General features: G+C 40.1%; 2 protein-coding genes across 2 annotated transcripts; both read left to right on the top strand.

The window, feature by feature from the left end:
* The first annotated feature begins 4,774 nt into the window (after positions 1-4,774).
* LOC149503265 (uncharacterized) lies at positions 4,775-6,877 on the top strand. Its single transcript, XM_089738503.1, has 2 exons — positions 4,775-4,901; positions 5,270-6,877. The coding sequence occupies exons 1-2, from the start codon at positions 4,808-4,810 to the stop codon at positions 5,452-5,454; spliced, it is 279 nt and encodes a 92-aa protein (XP_089594629.1). The 5' UTR covers positions 4,775-4,807; the 3' UTR covers positions 5,455-6,877.
* A 7,149-nt stretch (positions 6,878-14,026) lies between these two features.
* LOC114251347 (uncharacterized) lies at positions 14,027-19,131 on the top strand. The gene is made up of 3 exons (XM_089738320.1): positions 14,027-14,166; positions 15,712-15,912; positions 19,025-19,131. Exons 1-3 carry the CDS (start codon positions 14,115-14,117, stop codon positions 19,129-19,131), a joined length of 360 nt encoding a protein of 119 aa, XP_089594446.1. The 5' UTR covers positions 14,027-14,114.
* Positions 19,132-20,260: the final 1,129 nt, after the last annotated feature.

Raw genomic sequence — 20,260 nt, 5'->3', positions numbered from 1 at the left:
TTATCAGTGGCAGTGACATTGATATCCAAAGGTCACGCTTTACACACAATAATAGATAACATTCCTTTGACAAGAAAATCAGAATTTCATCCAATGACCGTATAAGTGAAGGATTTTGTTCAGTCACAACGAACTCTTTTATCGATTTTTCATAAAGAATTACATTACCAAAATTCTTTGTTATCCCCGGATCGTATTATTCACGAAAAGGCTCCCGTAGCGAACTCATAATCCAGCGAATATTAATAATATCAACGTTTCTGAAAAATATGTTTTTGTGATTTTTTGTGTTAAAATAAAGCTATAATAACATTTTGATATCGTACTAAAACTTGTTGTTTTGGTGGTCCACAGCCAAACAGGATGAGTTAGGGATCTAGGACGCGATCAGTTCCCATGCGATTCGCTACTAGAGCTAGCCTCTTTGAGAGGCTCAGTTCACAGTGAATAGATACAGTTGGAATGAAACTGTTATATAAATGAAGGATTGAAAGATACTACTAACATTCTAATCCATGAAAAAAATATTGATAACAATTACTCAATTGAACAATAACATTTTTATTATCAAGAAGATAATTTTTTTTTTATATTAACAATAACAAAAAAAGTTAAGGGCCTCCCAGATTTGGTTGCTCAAAATATAATTTATTTTCTTCAAAATTGTTTAAGCAATTGCCTATTAACTGTTTGAAACGTTCTAGGACGAATGTTGGAGCCAAATTACGTTGGTCTCGATCCCACAGAATGTCAAACTTACAAAACTATTAAATTCCATCTTAATATTTTTACGCGCTGGGATTCGGGATAAATAAAAAATCTACAGAAGTACAAATTAACACTGTATTTATCACTTAGAACACTCACAGAATACTTTAAAATTCTCAATTCGCTTTTTTTTTTTTTTTTTATTGCTTAGATGGGTGGACGAGCTCACAGCCCACCTGATGTTAAGTGGTTACTGGAGCCCATAGACATCCACAACGTAAATGCGCCATCCACCTTGAGATACAAGTTCTAAGGTCTCAAGTATAGTAACGACGGCTGCCCCACCCTTCAAACCGAAACGCATTACTGCTTCACGGCAGAAATAGGCAGGGTGGTGGTACCCACCCGCGCGGACTCACAAGAGGTCCTACCACCAGTCTTCCGCTTCGTTTCAGGTGACCCGTTCGCTATTTCGCTTCGAGTAGTTCTGATTACTGACTGACTGCGTGCCATCTCTGCAACACTTTTATATGTCGATACGACAACCCTAGAATTATCGAGAACATTTCTAACAAGTCGAGTATTTTCGATATGTGTTACCGCTATCTGACAATAGATGGCGTGTTTTTTCTCGAGCGTTCTAGATGTTACCAGATCCTTGGATATTCGTTTCGGCTATTCGTCGATAGATGACATTACTCTTACAGGCTTAACAATATTAAAGAACAGCGGACATAACACAGTCACGAAATTCTAACATGATTCGTTTTCATCAGTTTTGTTCTACTCTTGCACGGTCTTTTTTTCCCAACATAGGCTTTTGAAGATAATTAAGACTTTCTGTTCAAATCCAACCCCAATATTGTAAACAGAAATGTATCTGTAAAATCAACAATAATTTTAATCTAATTTGAAATTACTCAATGTGCTCATTATTGCTTTGTAACTGAATAAAAACATAAGGTGCTTCCAACGAATTGTTCGAAGCCTTTGTCCGGAGGCAGATGGTATTAAATTCCTGAAAATCAGCTGCTGCGGCTTTACGTTCCTTGGAAATTCCGATTGCTCTTGTTTTTTGTTACTAAAAGTCCTTGTGAAACAATGGCTTCACATGTTAGGTTTCCTACTACAGTTATAATACTATTTGCAGTTTTTGTTTACTTTTATCTTTTATAAAATGTGCAAAACTGAATACCCTATTAAGCAGAATCATTTATTAGTAACATGAATTCTTTCCTATTCGCTGATAGCCTAAGGGACTATTTTAGCTATAGTGAGCGTACGGGCTCAACCTGAGAAAATTTGCAAACAACCCCTAGCCAGAGCAGTGCTTCGCAGAATCTACCACCGAATCATCGCGACTCACTGAGAAGACCTGGCGAGAAACTCAGAGGGTTGTGTCCATGGGCTAGTTAGCTCATCAAACTCTTGGGTGACTAATCGAAGGACCCATAATGAATCCGGGGGACTCGACAAGACATGTTTCGGGCGACGGCGGCTTGGCGACGCTACGTTGCCTGGATCGGGTATGTAATTAGCGGCGGCCACGACAAGAGGGTTATCGTGCCGCATCACTTTGTTGAAGTAGCGTTCTGATGCTACTTTAAGATACTTACCGGTTCTAAATTTAAATTGTAATTGTTTCCTAGCTGTTGGTAGATAGAGCATGGGTAGAAACAGTCATCTTAGGTATTCTTGACGCTAAACAGTCCTGCGTTCCGGTTTAAAGGTGTGATATCTGTTATATAAACTTCGATCCCATGTCTAAAACAGCAGCATTCATGCTGTTTTATCTATGGGCTTTGTTAAGCCACTTAATAACAGGTGGGTTTTGGGCTCCTTAGGCAGTCGGATAAAATTACTCTAAATCTCCTGAAGTAAGTTTATGGTAAGCTAATATTGACTGAAATCCAGTTTACAAACCTTAAGTACTTACAATGAATCCTTCATGGAGAGCGAGGAAGGAAAATGCGTTTAGAAACCCTTGTAACTCGATCGAAACTCTGACACACGAAATTATCTTCCCTTGTTCAAATCAAACAGAAAACATTGGTTTTCTGTTCGAATCCATTTCAGTAATGGAAAGTTATTTACAATAGATTTAAAATAAAAGACTCCTGCGATGAAAGTATATTCTTATTGTTTATTAAAAGTCACCCAAGGCGTATTTCATTTTGATTAAAAAAAAACGTAACAAAAACCAATAAGTGATACAGTTGAAAAATATCCCAGAAAATATATTTTTAATAGAGTAAGTAGACTGGTTTTATTAATGCATTAATCTGGCCGACGACCGCTGAGATTTAACACTTTCGTCTCATAATAAAGACTTTATTTCTCTGTTCTGATTTATTGGAGTCGCAAGGCATTCGCTCTGAAAAACAAAAGTGCGGTTAGAAGCTTATTGTCGATCCAAATGTATGGCCTGCATTTGGTTTTTTAAGATTCGTACAGCTAAAAAAACTCACGACGTACCTAGTGAGAAGTTGTTATAAGAACCCATACCACAAAATGACATTTTTCAAGCCGGACCGTAAAACATGCTGTATAGAAAACTTTATCACATTGAAATAATGTCTATATTACTTACACCTGAGGATGGTAGTTAAGGTAAGTTAGGTAATATAATGATAAGCTCTGTGCCTGAAATGTCTCGGTAGAATAAGATTGCCTCATTACTGTTTGGTTTGAAAGGCATTATATCCTTTTATACTTTTTGGGACACAAGCACACAAGACTGTTATTCTTAGTTAATAAACTTTATTCTATTTGTTATATTCAGTTTAATGAAACTCTCAGTGTTTTATGTAGGAGGAGAAAAGTTTTAGTAGATTTTAAGTCCTTTCTAAGATCTTAAAAAAAAAGACTATATTATGAAGGATGAAAAAAATTGCGAAATTAAAGAACTCACTGGCTTAACTTTTCGCCAAACCATTGCCACCATCGAATTTAAATATACTCCAATTATTACTATATATATATTGTGAGGAATACCCTACAAAAAGGGTATAAAACCGGCGCGCAGCTCCATCACCCGCTCATTTGTCGGTTGACATTCGTCGAGAAAACATCGTTCAAAGACTTTAAGTGTTAATTTAGGAAACACGAATTTTATAATAATGTTGAGGGTACAGTGCCTATAAATAGCAACGCCTTTGCTCGAAACATTCATTCGATCGGCGGCGTTCGTGAGAGAAGGTAGTCGTGGACGTGGTGTGCGTGAGTCATTGTTTTAAGTCTCTGTAAATGTGTGCTAATTGTTATTTTTTTTAAATGGTTTTTCTTCTGATTCCTAATATCAGAAGTGGGATAAAGGACTCAAATAGCCCACAGTAGCGTAAAACTCTGAACTTTGTTTTGTTTTACAAAGACTGCTTACTTTGATGCTTTCATACTTTATTTGTTATTTTTATTGTGTGATTGCAAATTTTAACTGTGATAATGAGACATACTGAAACTCCTAGTACACGGAGGCGACCGTCTCGAGATGATTCTCGTAATCGAAAACGACATGCTTTCGCGATCAGAGATATGATAGACAGAATCGCGATACGAACGATAGAGGTCGTACTTCACGGGATGACTTGCGGGTCCGAGACCAGCGTGATTCTCGCAGTACTGATGTGCGTCGGTCACGTGCTCGGGTTAGGCGCGGATCGCATAGCAGGGACCGCCCTCATAGTGCCCGTCGCGGGAGGTCGAGATCGCGCTCGCGCACGATTGAACCTGTCGCGACACGTTCTAACGATAAGGCGCACGCTGAACAGACCACCGATATTCTACGGACAATTACGACTCCCATGTCGAATATCGTTGGTTCGCAACAAGGCCACGTAGATCTAGTATCCCTGGTTCTGAGGCGTCTACCCTCGCCAGTGCTTTGATAAAACTTTAATAGTGATACGGGGCATAATGGGCCCTCAGATTAGAGCCGCGAACGCTAATCTACTCACGATTTGATTTCATTTTTAGTGGAGGTCAGGTTAGGCCGAGTCCTCATAGGGTTCAGGCACTAAATCAGTCACCAGTGACTCGTAATGTCACACAGGTAGATAATTCTTGAGGTTGACTGCATACTTCCGAAGGTGAATTCGGGACTATGTTGGCAAAATGGTCAATTCAACTTTTGAGATTACAGCTCATTCTGAACATCACAAAATGCAAGACAACAGACATCCGCCCTGCAGCTTCTGGTAGAAAAGACGCCACCACACCTGTGGTGAGAACTCTAATTAGTGATGTCACGACTGAGGTGTTTCGGAGCCGTGAAGTTCGTCGAGAACTAGGTCAAGGTAGAGCTCATCAATTGGTACCACGGAGTGAAAAGCGACATGATGCTCGCGTGGATGGGCACCGACGAGCAGCAGCCGTTTTTAATGTCGATAATCTTGTTTTGGTAATAACTCAGTCTACAGGAAATCTAGATCCGGCAATCTGTGGACCTTACCGAATGGTGAGGATTGTGCCTCACGGGCATTGCCGCCAGCTCGGGCCCCTCGATGGTTCCTGCGACAGTAGCACGCAAGCGACGTGCCGGTAGCTGCGTAATATCGGTCGGCAGGTAAACTTGATTCCAGCATGCGTGGCCCGTATAAGGTTGTCGAAATTCTACCCAGTGGACGCTATACCCTACGGCTGCTCAGCGGCAGTTATGGCAAAACTACGCAAGCAGCTGCACAATATATGGTGTCGTGGCGGGGCGAGTGGTCCCCTGAGACATGTGCTGCCTTCTTTGAGAGTCAGTAAAGTTAATAATGATCATTGTTCACAAATATACGTATTCCTATGGTAAACCTGAAGGGTGAGCTATAGATGATTGCTCTCTAGTTACGTATCCCTCACTCGGAGTCACGGTGAGATGCCTCAATACGATTGGTCTAGGCTGGCGTATTGAGAAGCCTCGGCAAGTTTGAGTATGGTCGGCGTGTCGGGAAGCTTCACACGTTTGAAAAAACTCTGCGTGTGGAATGCACTCGTACGTTTTTAATACGATCTTCGTACGAGTGGGTCTGGGACCATTTTACGTATCCCTCACTCGTGTGATTAATTCTACACGGTGAGATGCCTCAATACAATCGGCCTAAGCTGGCGTATTGAGAAGCCTCGGCACGTTTGAGTATGGTCGGCGTGTCGGGAAGCTTCACACGTTTGAGTACGCTCTGCGTGTGGAATGCACTCGTACGTTTTTAATACGATCTTCGTACGAGTGGGTCTGGGACCATTTTACGTATCCCTCACTCGTGTGATTAATTCTACACGGTGAGATGCCTCAATACAATCGGCCTAAGCTGGCGTATTGAGAAGCCTCGGCACGTTTGACTACGGTCGGCGTGTCGGGAAGCTTCACACGTTTGAATACGCTCTGCGTGTGGAATGCACTCGTACGTTTTTAATACGATCTTCGTACGAGTGGGTCTGGGACCATTTTACAGGGATCACTGGTAACCAAATGCAGAAGACACTTAACGAAGGGCGACGCACACTGGCCCTTGGATAATAACAGGAATATGCGCATTAAGGATGATTGCTACTGCGCGCACTGCTCGCGTGCCGCTGCCTGCGCGCGCTCGTCTGTTTCTGGCGTGCATACAGCACGTGCTGCTCGCGTGCCGCTGCCTGCGCGCGCTCGTCTGTTTCTGGCGTACTGACCGCACGTGCTGCTCGTGTGCACACTGCACGTGATGCTCGCGAGCCGCCGACTTCACGGTGCCGTACGACTGGCAGTGACGCAGAGGGCGATGTCGCTCGATCTGTGGCCTGCTGCTTCACTCGTTGGGGACTATGATGCCTTTGGTCTACTAAGCCCGACGCAGGGAGTCACGAGTAAGGAGTAGTTCGTTTGCAGTCCTGCTGAGCTAATTATGCGCTCCGCCTGCATTTTCAGGATTATCTATCAGGACGGTCGAGCGGGACGCCCGCCACACGTGGTGCAGCCTCACATCGTGGTTGCAGACTGGAGCTGGGATGGCTGCCCTGCCGAACTCTCGGGAGGCGCGGATCTAACAAGATCTTTCGCACGCTTCCGCATCATCGTTACGAGTGGACCCCAGTTATGTGGTCGAGGACGAACCACAGTCAGGAGAGGCCGTGTGAGGAATACCCTACAAAAAGGGTATAAAACCGGCGCGCAGCTCCGTCACCCGCGCATTTGTCGGTTGACATTCGTCGAGAGAACATCGTTCAAAGACTTTGAGGGTACAGTGCCTATAAATAGCAACGCCTTTGCTCGAAACATTCCTCATCATACGAGACTACTTGTCGAACCGTTCGTTCCGATATCGAGTCGAGGGAACGCGTTCCCGGCCCCGTCACGTCACAGCCGGAGTCCCGCAAGGCTCCGCCCTCTCCCCGTTACTATTCAGTTTGTATATCAACGATATACCCCGGTCTCCGGAGACCCATCTGGCGCTCTTCGCCGATGACACCGCCATCTACTACTCGTGTAGGAAGAAGGCGTTGCTTCATCGACGACTTCAGACCGCAGCTACCACCATGGGACAGTGGTTCCGGAAGTGGCGCATCGACATCAACCCCACGAAAAGCACGAAAAGCGGTGCTCTTCAAAAGGGGTCGCCCTCCGAACACCACGCTGAGCATCCCCCTCCCGACTAGGCGCGTCAATACCCCCGCCCCCGCCGTTCGCCCGATCACGATGTTCGACCAGCCCATACCGTGGGCCCCGAAGGTCAAATATTTAGGCGTCACCCTCGACAGTAGGATGACATTCCGCCCCCACATCAAGACGGTACGCGACCGTGCCGCCTTCATTCTAGGACGTCTCTACCCGATGATATGTAGGCGAAGTAAAATGTCCCTTAGAAATAAGGTGACACTCTACAAAACTTGCATACGCCCCGTCATGACCTATGCAAGTGTAGTGTTCGCTCACGCGGCCCGCATACACTTAAAATCATTCCAAGTCATTCAATCCCGTTTTTGCAGGATAGCCGTCGGAGCCCCGTGGTTCGTCAGGAACGTCGACCTCCATGACGACCTGGACTTAGAGTCCACCAGTAAGTATATGCAGTCGGCGTCAATGCGCCACTTCGATAAAGCGGCACGACACGAGAACCCTCTCATCGTGGCCGCCGGTAACTACATTCCCGATCCTGCGGACAGAATGGAAAGCAGTCGACGTCGCCCAAAACACGTCATCTCGGATCCTCCCGATCCACTAACGGTGCTTCTAGGTACTTCAAGCACCGGTCACCGTTCTCGTCGAACCCGTCGCTTACGACGAAGGGCTCGACGAGTAAACTAACTCCCAGACACAGCCCACTGAGTTTCTCGCCGGATCTTCTCAGTGGGTCGCGTTTCCGATCCGGTGGTAGATTCTGCGAAGCACGGCTCTTGCTAGGGTTCGTGTTAGCAACGTCATCAGGTTTGAGCCCCGTGAGCTCACCTACAAAAGTTAGGGTTACGCTGACATAGCCTCTCAAGGCTCTCAGCTTAGGTAGGAAAAAAAAAAAAAAAAACGAAACATTCATTCGATCGGCGGCGTTCGTGAGAGAAGGTAGTCGTGGACATGGTGTGCGTGAGTCATTGTTTTAAGTCTCTGTATACGTGTGCTAATTGTTATATTTTTTTGAAATGGTTTTTCTTCTGATTCCTAATAATATATATTCAAACATTATGTTATAAATGAAATGAAGTTATTTCATAAGTAATGATAGTGAAATAATAATGTACCAGTAGAAAAACTTACGAAACCACGTCCGGTGGACTTGTTTCATTTCCCACACTTGTATACTTTCATAGACACAAAACAAGTAATCATCATAATCGTCATCATCATCATCATCATCGGCCTATAGCACTCCACTGCTGGAATAGACCTCTCCAACTGCACGCCAGTGAACACGATTCTCGGCTTCATTCATCCAGCTGTTTTTTTAATTGCTTAGATGGTGGATGAGCTCGCAGCCCACCTGGTGTTAAGTGGTTATCGGAACCCATAGACATCTACAACGTAAATGCGCCACCCAACTTGAGATATAAGTTCTAACGTCTCAATATAGTTACAACGGCTGCCCCACCCTTCAAGCCGAAACGCATTACTGCTTCACGGCAGAAATAGGCGGGGTGGTGATACCTACCAGAGCGGACTCACAAGAGGTCCTACCACCAGCTCTTGCCAGCCACCATGCATAGACTCACTTCACTGAGCCTCATGGCATCCTGCACTACATTTGTTAATTCACGGTTAATAGATAACCATTATCATACGTTTTTTATTGCTCCGCACTCCAACCAAAAAGTTCCCACTTTGGATAACTGACATAATTATTTAAGTAGTTAACATACTCACTTTTACTAATCTTAAATCTTTGTTATTTGCCTTAAAAATTACAAGTAATATTCGATAGCAAAGTACGTTATAAAAACATAACGTCGCTAAACCTCAGTTTTGTATACGCTCAAACATCCATATAAGACTTAAGGGAGATTCTACGACACATTAACTGCGATTGTAAAAGCTGAAACACATATTTCATATGCATAGTTTTAAAATCGAAAAATTTTAATATTAAAACTCTCATAGCACATTAAAGTGGGTAAGTATTCACCATCTCACTTTATTTTTAAGTCGCTGCATAGGTTGTTCGTCCATTATCTAACAAACAATAAGCTGAAATACGGTTGAGCATAGCCGTCAAAAACGTTATGAGCCCGCTTTATGATCTGGACGGGTGCGCAATACCATTGCACTTTAACGTTCATTGCACCTAACCGGATATCACGTTACCGGGAAATTGCTGACTAATTAATACGTATTTTATATACATAATAGAATAAGATTTCGAATCACGGAAGATATATTCGAATGGGATTATGAATTGCATGTGTGAATGTTCTCTTGAAATATATTTTTCGGTTTTGATTAGCAGACCAGATAGACGATCGGAGCCATGACGTGAAACGTATTTCGGATCGTCAACTGCTTTGCCACAGAAAGAGGTAAGAAGGTAAATAGCACTTATCCGGGTGGGCTCAAAGTTTATACTCTATCATGTATGTCATCGTGGCCTAAGGATAAGATGTCCGGTGGATTCGCGTGTAGCGATGTACCGGTGTTCAAATCCCGCAGACGGGTACCCATTTTTCTAATGAAATACGTACGAATCGAAAAAAAAACTTTGTTTTGTAAGCAATTTGAATGGTTGCCATATATTGGAGAATCGTTCACCAAACACAAAGCTACTTTACATTCAAATAAAAACCATTAAATTAACATCAATTTTCCCAAAAAAAGAAAATACTAAAAGCATATTAATGAGTTCGCCTGCGAAGTGCGTGCAGATAAATATTGAACAATGGCTCTTTATTATTGAATTGCGCTGAAAAAGGTCTATTCTACGCGAGAGCTATTATGCAAAGAAGTTACAATACCGATTTTCCGTTGAAATTAATGATCGTAAAATGTCCTCGAGTATTTTTGGTAGAGTAATCAATCAAATCGTGGATCGCCCCTGAATTCCTATTGTGAATTGTGAATGAGAAATTGTTAAGGCTGTTTAATTGACTTCTGTCTGTTTGTTAATTAAGTGCCCGCTCAGTTTACGTTTCAATGTAAAAAAATTAAATAATAAATTGAAACTATGCTTTAAGTTGTTAACATGCTTAAGTTAACATACCTTATTTAAAATACAGGGCGGTAATGATGTTAGTATTAGGTATATACGTATCTATAAAATTGTCGTTAGGTATACAGAAAGTATAGAAGTCATCGCGACCTAAAGAATAAGACGTCCGGTGCAGTCGTATCAAGCGATGCAACGAAGTTTGAATCCCGCAGGCGGGTACCAGCTTTTCTGATGAAATACGTACTTAACAAATGTGCACGATTGACTTCTACGGTGAAGGAATAACATCGTGTAATAAAAATCAAACCCGCAAAATTATAATTTGCGTAATTACTGGTGGTGGGACCTCTTGTGAGTCTGCACAGGTAGGCACTACCACCCTGCCTATTTCAGCCGTGAAGCAGTAATGTGTTTTGGTTCGAAGAGTGCCGTAACTATAATTGAAACCTTAGAACTTATAACTCAAGGTGGGTGGCGCATTTACGTCGTAGATAAAGTTAAAGTTAATTTACCCAAAAATTCTAACCCTCTTATAGCTTAGATGCCGTATGAGGCCAAGTTTTGTCGTATAGAAGCAGCGGAGACGAGCAGTTAACTAAAGATGGCCAGAGATTTGCGAGCTGCTCTATCATTGAGTCCAGTTTCTCACAATACAAATCCATAAGAAGCTCCTATGGAATTATACCGGCACTAACCCACCAGTGACCATGACATTTTAGGGGCAATTTTTAGTTTGCGGCATTGCCTAATTGTCAAACCAGGTTCGAATCGGTATAAAAAAAACATTTTTTCTATAGTAGTACCTGGTGGTAGGTAGTAGTTTTGTACTGGTGGTAGGATATATTGTGAGTCCGCACGGGTAGGTACCACCGTCCTGCCTATTTCTGCCGTGAAGCAGTAATGCGCTTCGGTTTGAAGGATTTGGTTTGAAGGGTGGGGTAGCCGTTGTAACTATACTGAGACCTTGAGTGGCGCATTTACGTTGTAGATGTCTATGGGCTCCAGTAACCACTTAACACCAGGTGGGCTGTGAGCTCGTCCAGCCATCTAATAAAAAAGTAGTGACAAAGCGGTTTAAAATGATCTAAGTATATTGTTTTGAAGCTCACGTTGAAAGCTACCGCTACTCAACGGTAGATTAAGTACCATCACCTTCCACTATCGCTTCCAATTCGTCGTTGTTGATTGTCGTTGCTGTTTTCAATCGACCACGGGGTTCATTTTATACATTAACATTCCCATTTTGAAAGCGCTCAAAGCTTTCATAACGAGTCATGCATTCGTAGCTTTCACTACGTCATTAATGAAGTGAGTCGTTTATGCGGCATTGCTACCGCGACGAAAATAGTATTCCATAATTACTCGTATTGTTATATGTTTTTTTTCAATAAAATTTGAATATAGAATTTATTACCAGCCATTCGTAAATAACATTTCAAATGGCGGGTCTTGTAAAACACTAACTTCATTAGGTGACGATATATTATTTTAAAATGAAAACATGGTTTTTGCGCGCCTTTAGAAAAAATTAAAGGTAATTATATCATTTATTTCATTTAAATTAAATTAATATTGTTACAGAAACGAATATCAAAGAACTAGTAACATCGAGAACGCTCGAGAAGTACAGCGCCATCTATTATCAAATATCCGAAACCGAAACTACTCGATTTGTCAGGAATGGTCTCAATAACTCTAGGGAGGTCGTATAGATTATAAAGGCGTTGCAGAGATGAGACGAAGGCAGCTAGTAATCGGATCTACTCGAAGCGAAACAGCGAACGGATCACCTGAAGCGAAGCGGAAGAAGCGAATTACGAATTGTAAAGTATTCTGCAAGTGTTAAATAGAGTTTTAAATGGTACTCAGGTGGAAGTTTTCTTAAGCCCGAACCTCAGCGCGTAACAATATTAAATCTAAGGGTGAGCATTATTTTGTCGGGCCCTTGGCCAAGCCTTCTACGAGATCTCGGGGTATGTGGGACTTGGTGATCTGCAGATGTTCGGACCAGATGGTGGGTCCAATAATGTTTTTAGGGCCCTACCGCACTAAGCGAATCTCCTGCACTCTGATGAAAATGACGATCAAACACTCTGTTACGTACAAACAAACATACATAAAAACGTGTCAAATGTAAGTGTTAAAATTCAAACGATATTACCTATATATGACCATATAACGCACTACATTATTATAACAATATCACAAAGAAACCGCAACGGGCGTGTAACAAATATGTAAAAAATAAAAAAAATGCGATCTATAACTATAACTGTAACTCCACTAAGGTCTCGTATTATTATCATATACCCGCTCTTTTACGCTAACAAATAAAATTATGTATACATAAAAATCCAATCAGTACAAAAGATGACTTCAATTCAATGTAAACTTGTTTACTGGGTTTTAATGTCGTAAGTCACGTCAACTTTAATTAGAAAACAATCATAAAATAAATCGTATGTACGTGTAGTTTCGATTTGATTTCATTAAAACGAATAATAAAGTTTCGTGAGATGTTTGCTCATTTATTGTGTTTCTCTGCGTTTTTATGTGAGTCTCCTTTATTTCGCTTAGAATATTCGTCTCGCAAGTTTATATCAAAAACAATGATACTTTAATTCGTAGCTTTAAGTACCTACCGCCGATTTAGATAAAATAAATTAATTTGTAAATATTAATCTTTAGATTGACACTCACTCGTATTCTTTTGTTGTCAAAGTTGAACAAATCAGCGCACGGACCGTCTGATGTTTAACGCTTATCATAGCCGATAAATATATAATATACATATATCTTACTGGTGGTAGGACCTCTTGTGAGTCCGCACGGGTAGGTACCACCACCCCACCTATTTCTGCCGTGAAGCAATAATGCGTATCGATTTGAAGAGCGGGGCAGCCGTTGTAACTATACTGAGACCTTAGAACTCATATCTCAAGGTGGGTGGTGGCTTTTACTTTGCAGATGTCTATGGGCTCCAGTAACCACTTAACACTAGGTGGGCTGTGAGCTCGTCCACACATATAAGCAATAAGAAAAAAGTCATAAGCCACGTTTTGAAGAAAGGCCATTTTTCAATAGGATGAAGACAAGATTGTGAATGTAATTTTATTGAGACAAAAGTCTTAATCCTACTGAAAAAATGGCTAAATAGTCTTTCTTTAAAATGTGGCTTATGACTGCTTTGTTGCAGAGATAGACAAGTGTATGTTTACATCAATTTAGCTTAGTAGGTTTAGTTATGATACTGATTTTTCTGTTGATAATTGAATTCCAGCCTTGAACTTCATCAACCTATGCATTGTGATTCTACGTCCGTACTATGACCTCTAAAGACATTTAAAATAAACTGGTGTGGGCACAGCTTAAAAAGCGACACTTATATGATTTGAGCTCTGCCAATGCTGGTCCCAGGCGCGGATGAGAAAAGTGGAGGGTTGAGTTGGAGTTCGACCGTTTCCATCGCAAAACAGTCAACACCGAATGTCTGGCGGCGGTTAATTAGCTGGACCCAAATAAGGCTTCAGCGGCCTCGAAGAACTAAATCTCTTCCAAAATTACTGCCGTGGACAAACGCAGGACCCCACCGCGTGTATTCTCCCAAGAAAGCCTCATGAGGCCAAAACCTCAGCATTGTGGATTATCGACGCAAGGAGGCATGATTTGATTGAATCATTTTCCAAATGTCAATAACGAAATCTATTTATTCCAGCAATCAGCTTAGCAAATAGTCTTGTATGCAGCCTTGACCACGATTGTGATCTAGAAACAAGGGACCAAGTGGAATGCGGCTTTGATGCTAGAAATGTATCCTTCAAAATGTTTCCAAGCCATTGTTCTATGCGTGCTTATTCGAGGTGTTTAAAAATGAGTATGTATTTTATTTCTCACATCCTGATTATCATTGACGGCGCAGTAGGTACTGTAGTAATCTGGCTTATAGTTTTAGGTCCATGATTCCCAACGTTAAAATATCTTGGAATTTAGAAGTCACGGTAATATTTCGTATTGCACATGAATCAGGATAATAAATGGTTTAACTAAGTTAGGCAATAGGATATGTCAGATTACTAAAACTGGAAAGCATAGTTATCTATTTGTATTCTTTTATTAACAGTAGACTATGACGTAATATCCCCTAATTGAGGCTAATGATAATCATCAAAGAAAAATCACTCTTCATATTTTTTTAATTGACTATAGATCTGGTACATCATGATTTTCGTATTGGGGTTAACAGTATATTGAATAGCCGAGATGCCGTAAACAGAGAAACATCAAAACCTAATAAACATCATGATACGTTTTCTTTACAATGTTACATAAAATTTTGTTAATGGTCAAATAAATAATATGTATAAGCTATTTACATTGCCACAAAGGCGATTGTTTAGGCTTCAAACGAAAATAATGATTTATTCTCCTGTCCAAAGAGTCCATTAACTTTCCTAACATTTCACAATACTCTTTCGGTAATTTAATACCAGTTTGGACTTTACTACATTGAGAGAGAGCTGTCAAACTTAATAATATATAAAATGTATATGATAATAGGCTGGTTTTTGATTATCAGATAATATATAACTTTTTACGTTCCAAATGACTGACTTTTGTACCAAAGCGTACGCGTTTCTTCCTGGACTGATTTAGTACCTTTGTGAAAGAAATTTCGATTTTGGGGTATATACATAAATAGATAGTCTTGTAGTATGTGTGCTTACGTTAGTGCAGAGAAAATTCAAACCCCAAGACCTTAACCATTGAGCCTGCAAGAAGATCTAAAAAAACATTACATAAATGCTAATTAATAATTTTTAATTACTGTTGTGTTAGAATGTTTACAAGAGTCTGTAGACGATAAAAAGTGAAGTCACTAAACGTGAGGTCGAAGACTAAATTGTATTATTTAACAGTTGTTCTCACTCTACAAACTGACAAATTTGGTTAATGAACAAAAAAAAATAGGCTTGATGCTATTTATTACGCTTGCCGACACCTCAGTACTGCTATATAATACAGTTGACAATAAATAATAAATAATAATAAATATTTACTAACAATCACGCCACATTAACTGGTCCCGTACTAAGTTCGTAAAGAACTTGTATTACAGGTACCAGATAACGGAAATAAATGTAAGATTTTTATTATACACATACATATATATAATAAACATCCATAACCCTGGAAAAGACATTTATCATACAAATATCTTCCCTTGGCGGGATTCGAACCCGCGACCCCCTTGTGTAGTGACCATGTCACTTACCACTACAGCAGACGGCCGTTACATATTTACATACATATATACATACATACATACATACATATACAATACATTTTTACAATACCTTACGCTTTGAACGAGTCTCAAATTATTTTATGGATAAAGAAAATTCTTCTATTTCTCTCTTAGACTACGTTTCCGCTCCGCTAAAATTCTGCATAAAAAATCAGCGTACCAGAAGAAGTTACGGCGAATCCTGTCCCGTGTTTTGTCCAAATCATTACAGCCCCGTGTGCGGAGCATCCAAGATGAGGGATTATGTTTATAGAACATTCAACAATGGATGTCAATTGGACATGTTGAATTGCAGATGGGACAGTGACCTATCAGGTACATATGTATATAATAACCGGCAAACTTCTTGAGCATTTGTCGACGTAGTGGGGGTAAGTTTGCGCATGGTACACTCACGTGCAAAAACATTACTTACTCTGCGTCATAATGCTATTAAATTATTAAAATCAACATATGTATTTATTTATATATTTATTAGAACATCAACAAAACATATAGGTTAATAATTGTAATAATTTAATCTTGGGGTAAAATAGATATTCCTTCTATTAAGTCAAAACTAGAGCTGTTGCCAGGTCTTGGTTCAGTTGAAGCGAAGCTGGTATTTGTAATTTTTTTTTCGTTATCATAATCTTGACCATCATCATCATCACTGTTTTCATCACCCGAGTCGCTATCATCGTGATGAGTCGACATAGGGCTCATCGGCGTAGTTTACAACTCGGTCGATTCGGTCTTCTTTTTTGTCTATAATTAATTATTTTTTGAAGATATTCGATTCGTAGTAATCGAATGTTACTTTTTTCATTTACCAGCTTCCGATTACTTTCTGTTCTTTTCTTCCATCTGAAGCCTAGCTCTTTCATAATTCGTCGTAAGCTTCATTCCGAGCCATTAAAACTTATATCTTCTTTAAATTTTTCGAAGCCTTTCTACGGTACGGAGTTTCGCTGCTTGTTATGTAGTTATTATGATTACATCTTTTTATTACAGATTGAACGAAACTATCCATTCCGGTAACTTTCTTCTTCCCTGATCTTTTCTTACCCGGAGTCCGAAACACGGCGAGCAAGCCAGAGCCTTTAGCTTCGTTAATAATGCACCTAACAGTACTCACTGATGTTTTTGTTGCTTCCGAAGTCTGTTTTAATTTTTCCATATCATTCTTCCCATGTTTTATAAAGAAGCAATATACGTCGTACACAAATTTTCTACCCTTTCTTTTAAGTACTACACCAGTTTGTCACGGCATAGTGTATGTTTTATAAAAAATCAACAAACACTCAACAAATAGCAATGGCAACAAAGTCCACAAGCAATTATAACAAATAACTTAACGATTAATAACGATAGACTTTCCACTGTACGCAAGCGTACTTTTGGGAGCAAGCGGAATGAGGGTGCAGTGCGGGACGCAGGGTTCGACTGATCTACCAATAACGCGCTCGATACGATTTCCCCTGCCGTCGCGCCTCACCCTCACCACCAAAGTGATCTAAAATTCGGTTCTGCGCAGTCAAGGTCATTTGCTCACGAAGTTTGCCGATTACTATACTGAGAATATTTGAAGAAATTGTTTAAATTAACGTAATTTATTACGCCAAAAATAATTTAACCAACTATGTTTATTGGCGAGGTTGTTTGTATCCAAAACTACATTTACCAATTTTCGGTAAGCAACAATATATATATATATATATATTTTATTGCTTAGATGTGTGGACGAGCTCACAGCCCAACTGATGTTAAGTGGTTACTGGAGCCCATAGACATCTACAGTGTAAATGCGCCACACACCTTGAGATATGAGTTATAAGGTCTCAGTATAGTTATAACGGCTGCCCCACCCTTCAAACCGAAACGCATTGCTGCTTTATGGCAGAAATCGGCAGGGTGGTAGTACCTACCCGAGCGGACTCACAAGAGGTCCTACCACCAGTCGAAAGTATATTATCTTTGGTATTGCGTAATTACTGGTGGTAGGACCTCTTGTGAGTCCGCACGGGTAGGTACCACCGCCCCGCCTATTTCTGCCGTGAAGCAGTAATGCGTTTCGGTTTGAAGGGTGGGGCAGCCGTTGTACCTATACTGAGACCTTAGAACTCATATCTCAAGATGGGTAGTGCATTTACGTTGTAGATGTCTATGGGCTCCAGTAACCACTTAACACCAGGCGGGCTGTGAGCTCGTCCACCCATTTAAGCAATAAAATAAAATAAAACCTGTAGATACCCAATTCCAAATTTGTAAATATTTCCAGAAATTGCTTTACTTGCTTGTAAGAGTAAATCTTGATCTAGCCTGATTTTCTCAAACTTCTGTCCTATTTATAATCTTAGAATCGCCATTATACAAAATAACATGTCTCAACGCCGCATGTTCCAATGTTGAAACGGTGTGTGGACCGACTAGTATAAGCAGACTCTACTTATATATAACTACGGACAGGATATAAATATTCCATATGTTATCCCTATAGATAATAGAAACGTGTTTCAATGGAAGGTAATTAATTACTATCTACTGTTAATAATGATCAAGTGTTGTCCGATCTCTCTAGGAATTTGCGAGATAATCGTCCATATAGACTAACGAGATTGATTGATAAACTAGAATCAGTAGTTAATTACTGCTTAATGTTCTCTCACTGCATAATATTGTATCGTATAACACCACTGTGTTTGATGGATGGACGCTTATTGGATCTGAGTCCACAAAGGATTAACTAAATCTAATTTTAAGTATGTATATTTTAAGTATGTATATATATATTTTAAGGAACGGTGGGATGGATGTAATAATATGCTCTGCGTCAACCCTGTCCCACCGTCTCTGTGGCCCCGACTGGGCTCCGGCCCGGTCCGGGGTAGGGCGTCGGCTGTGAGCGGCAGGAGTTTTTAGTGAGGTTCAATTCCCACATACTTCGGGATCCGGTGATATTCTCCTGTATATTCTAAAAATTATAAAAAAAATTATTTTTATTTATTTCTTAGATGGTTTTTTTTTATTTTTTTTATTGCTTAGATGGATGGACGAGCTCACAGCCCACCTGGTGTTAAGTGGTTACTGGAGCCCATAGACATCTACGACGTAAATGCGCCACTCACCTTGAGATATAAGTTCTCAGTATAGTTACAACGGCTGCCCCACCCTTCAAACCGAAACGCATTACTGCTTCACGGTAGAAATAGGCAGAGTGGTGGTACATAGCCGTGCGGACTCACAAGAGGTCCTACCAACAGTAAATATCCATAAATCTAAATACTTCAAAAATCTCTTAATCCGGTTCATGCGTCAGCTATCTTGCTGCGTTGTAATACAGAAAACTGAAGTGCCTTATCTGGATAAAGTTTCAATACAATCGGACGAACCGCTCGCGAAGGAGGAACAAACAAAACGATATTAATTTCCTTTATTCAATCATCAGATTACGTCGAAGTGCCTTTAGAGTACTGTCAGAATCATCACATGAAAAACATTTTTAAGGAGCAAGCTGTATTCACAAATATGAACGAATATGCTGACTACGATTAAAAATGCTAAATCAATTTTATTTCTTTTAGTTGTGTCACCTACTCCAGATATATATTATGTATGAATTCATATGAATTTTATTTATAAACTAGCGACCCGCCCTCGCTTCGCTTCGGAAACATGAAATTTTATTATTGATTTTTTACGACATCACATTTGAAACCTCAAAAATAACAGTATTTCTCTACTATTCAATGGATGTTATTATACATATAAACCTTTCTCTTCAATCACTCTATCTAATAAAAAAAAAACTGTATCAAAATCCGTTGCGTAGTTTTAAAGATTTAAGCATACATAGGGATATAGGGACAGAGAAAGCGACTTTGTTTTATACTATGTTGTGATACATGATCATGTTCCGTTTGCTGTATGCATGTAACTTCTCTTAAAATAGTCATCATCTCATAATCTATATACCTATATTAATACGTGAAGCAAAAACTTTGTATCCCTTTTTACGAAAATTGCGCGGACGGAGGAGTATGAAATTTTCCACACTTATAGAGAATATAGAGAAGAAGTGCACAATGCTAATATTTTTTTTAAATAATGCATAAAAGATACATTAAATCAATAAAGTAAACATTACACACACTACATACCATGTATTTGACGCACACACGCCTGCATACTATTTATTGTCAAACTTTTGTTCTTGACGTCTGTTGTCAAATTGAGAATAGATTAAATATTGTTTGTCTGTATTAATATTTTTTTATAGTGTAGCCGTGGCGGAATTTGTGATTATAGAAGTATAAAATACAATCATAACATAGTGGACAAACTTATTTTCTATTCTATTCTATTCTATCAGCCCATGGACGTCCACTGCTGGACATAGGCCTCCCTCAAGCCTCGCCACAAAGATCGGTCCTGCGCTGCCTGCATCCAGCGGATCCCCGCGAACCTCAATAGGTCGTCGGCCCACCTTGGGTGACAAACTTATTATTCCAATTAATTATAGTCGAATTTAATTAGTGGAAATTTATTTAAAGTTGTCCGAGATGACTTCGTTACGAACCTATGTCTGCGGAATCAATTTTTTTTAAATTCCTTTCACTTGTCAAATATTATTTCCATACCATTCGAATTAGTTACAAATAACAACACCCAGAGCGTTTAATTA

This window comes from Bombyx mandarina, chromosome 03 (assembly GCF_030267445.1).
Source record: "Bombyx mandarina strain Sakado chromosome 03, ASM3026744v2".
NCBI classification, from domain to species: domain Eukaryota; kingdom Metazoa; phylum Arthropoda; class Insecta; order Lepidoptera; family Bombycidae; genus Bombyx; species Bombyx mandarina.
This window is presented reverse-complemented; position numbering and strand designations above follow the sequence as displayed.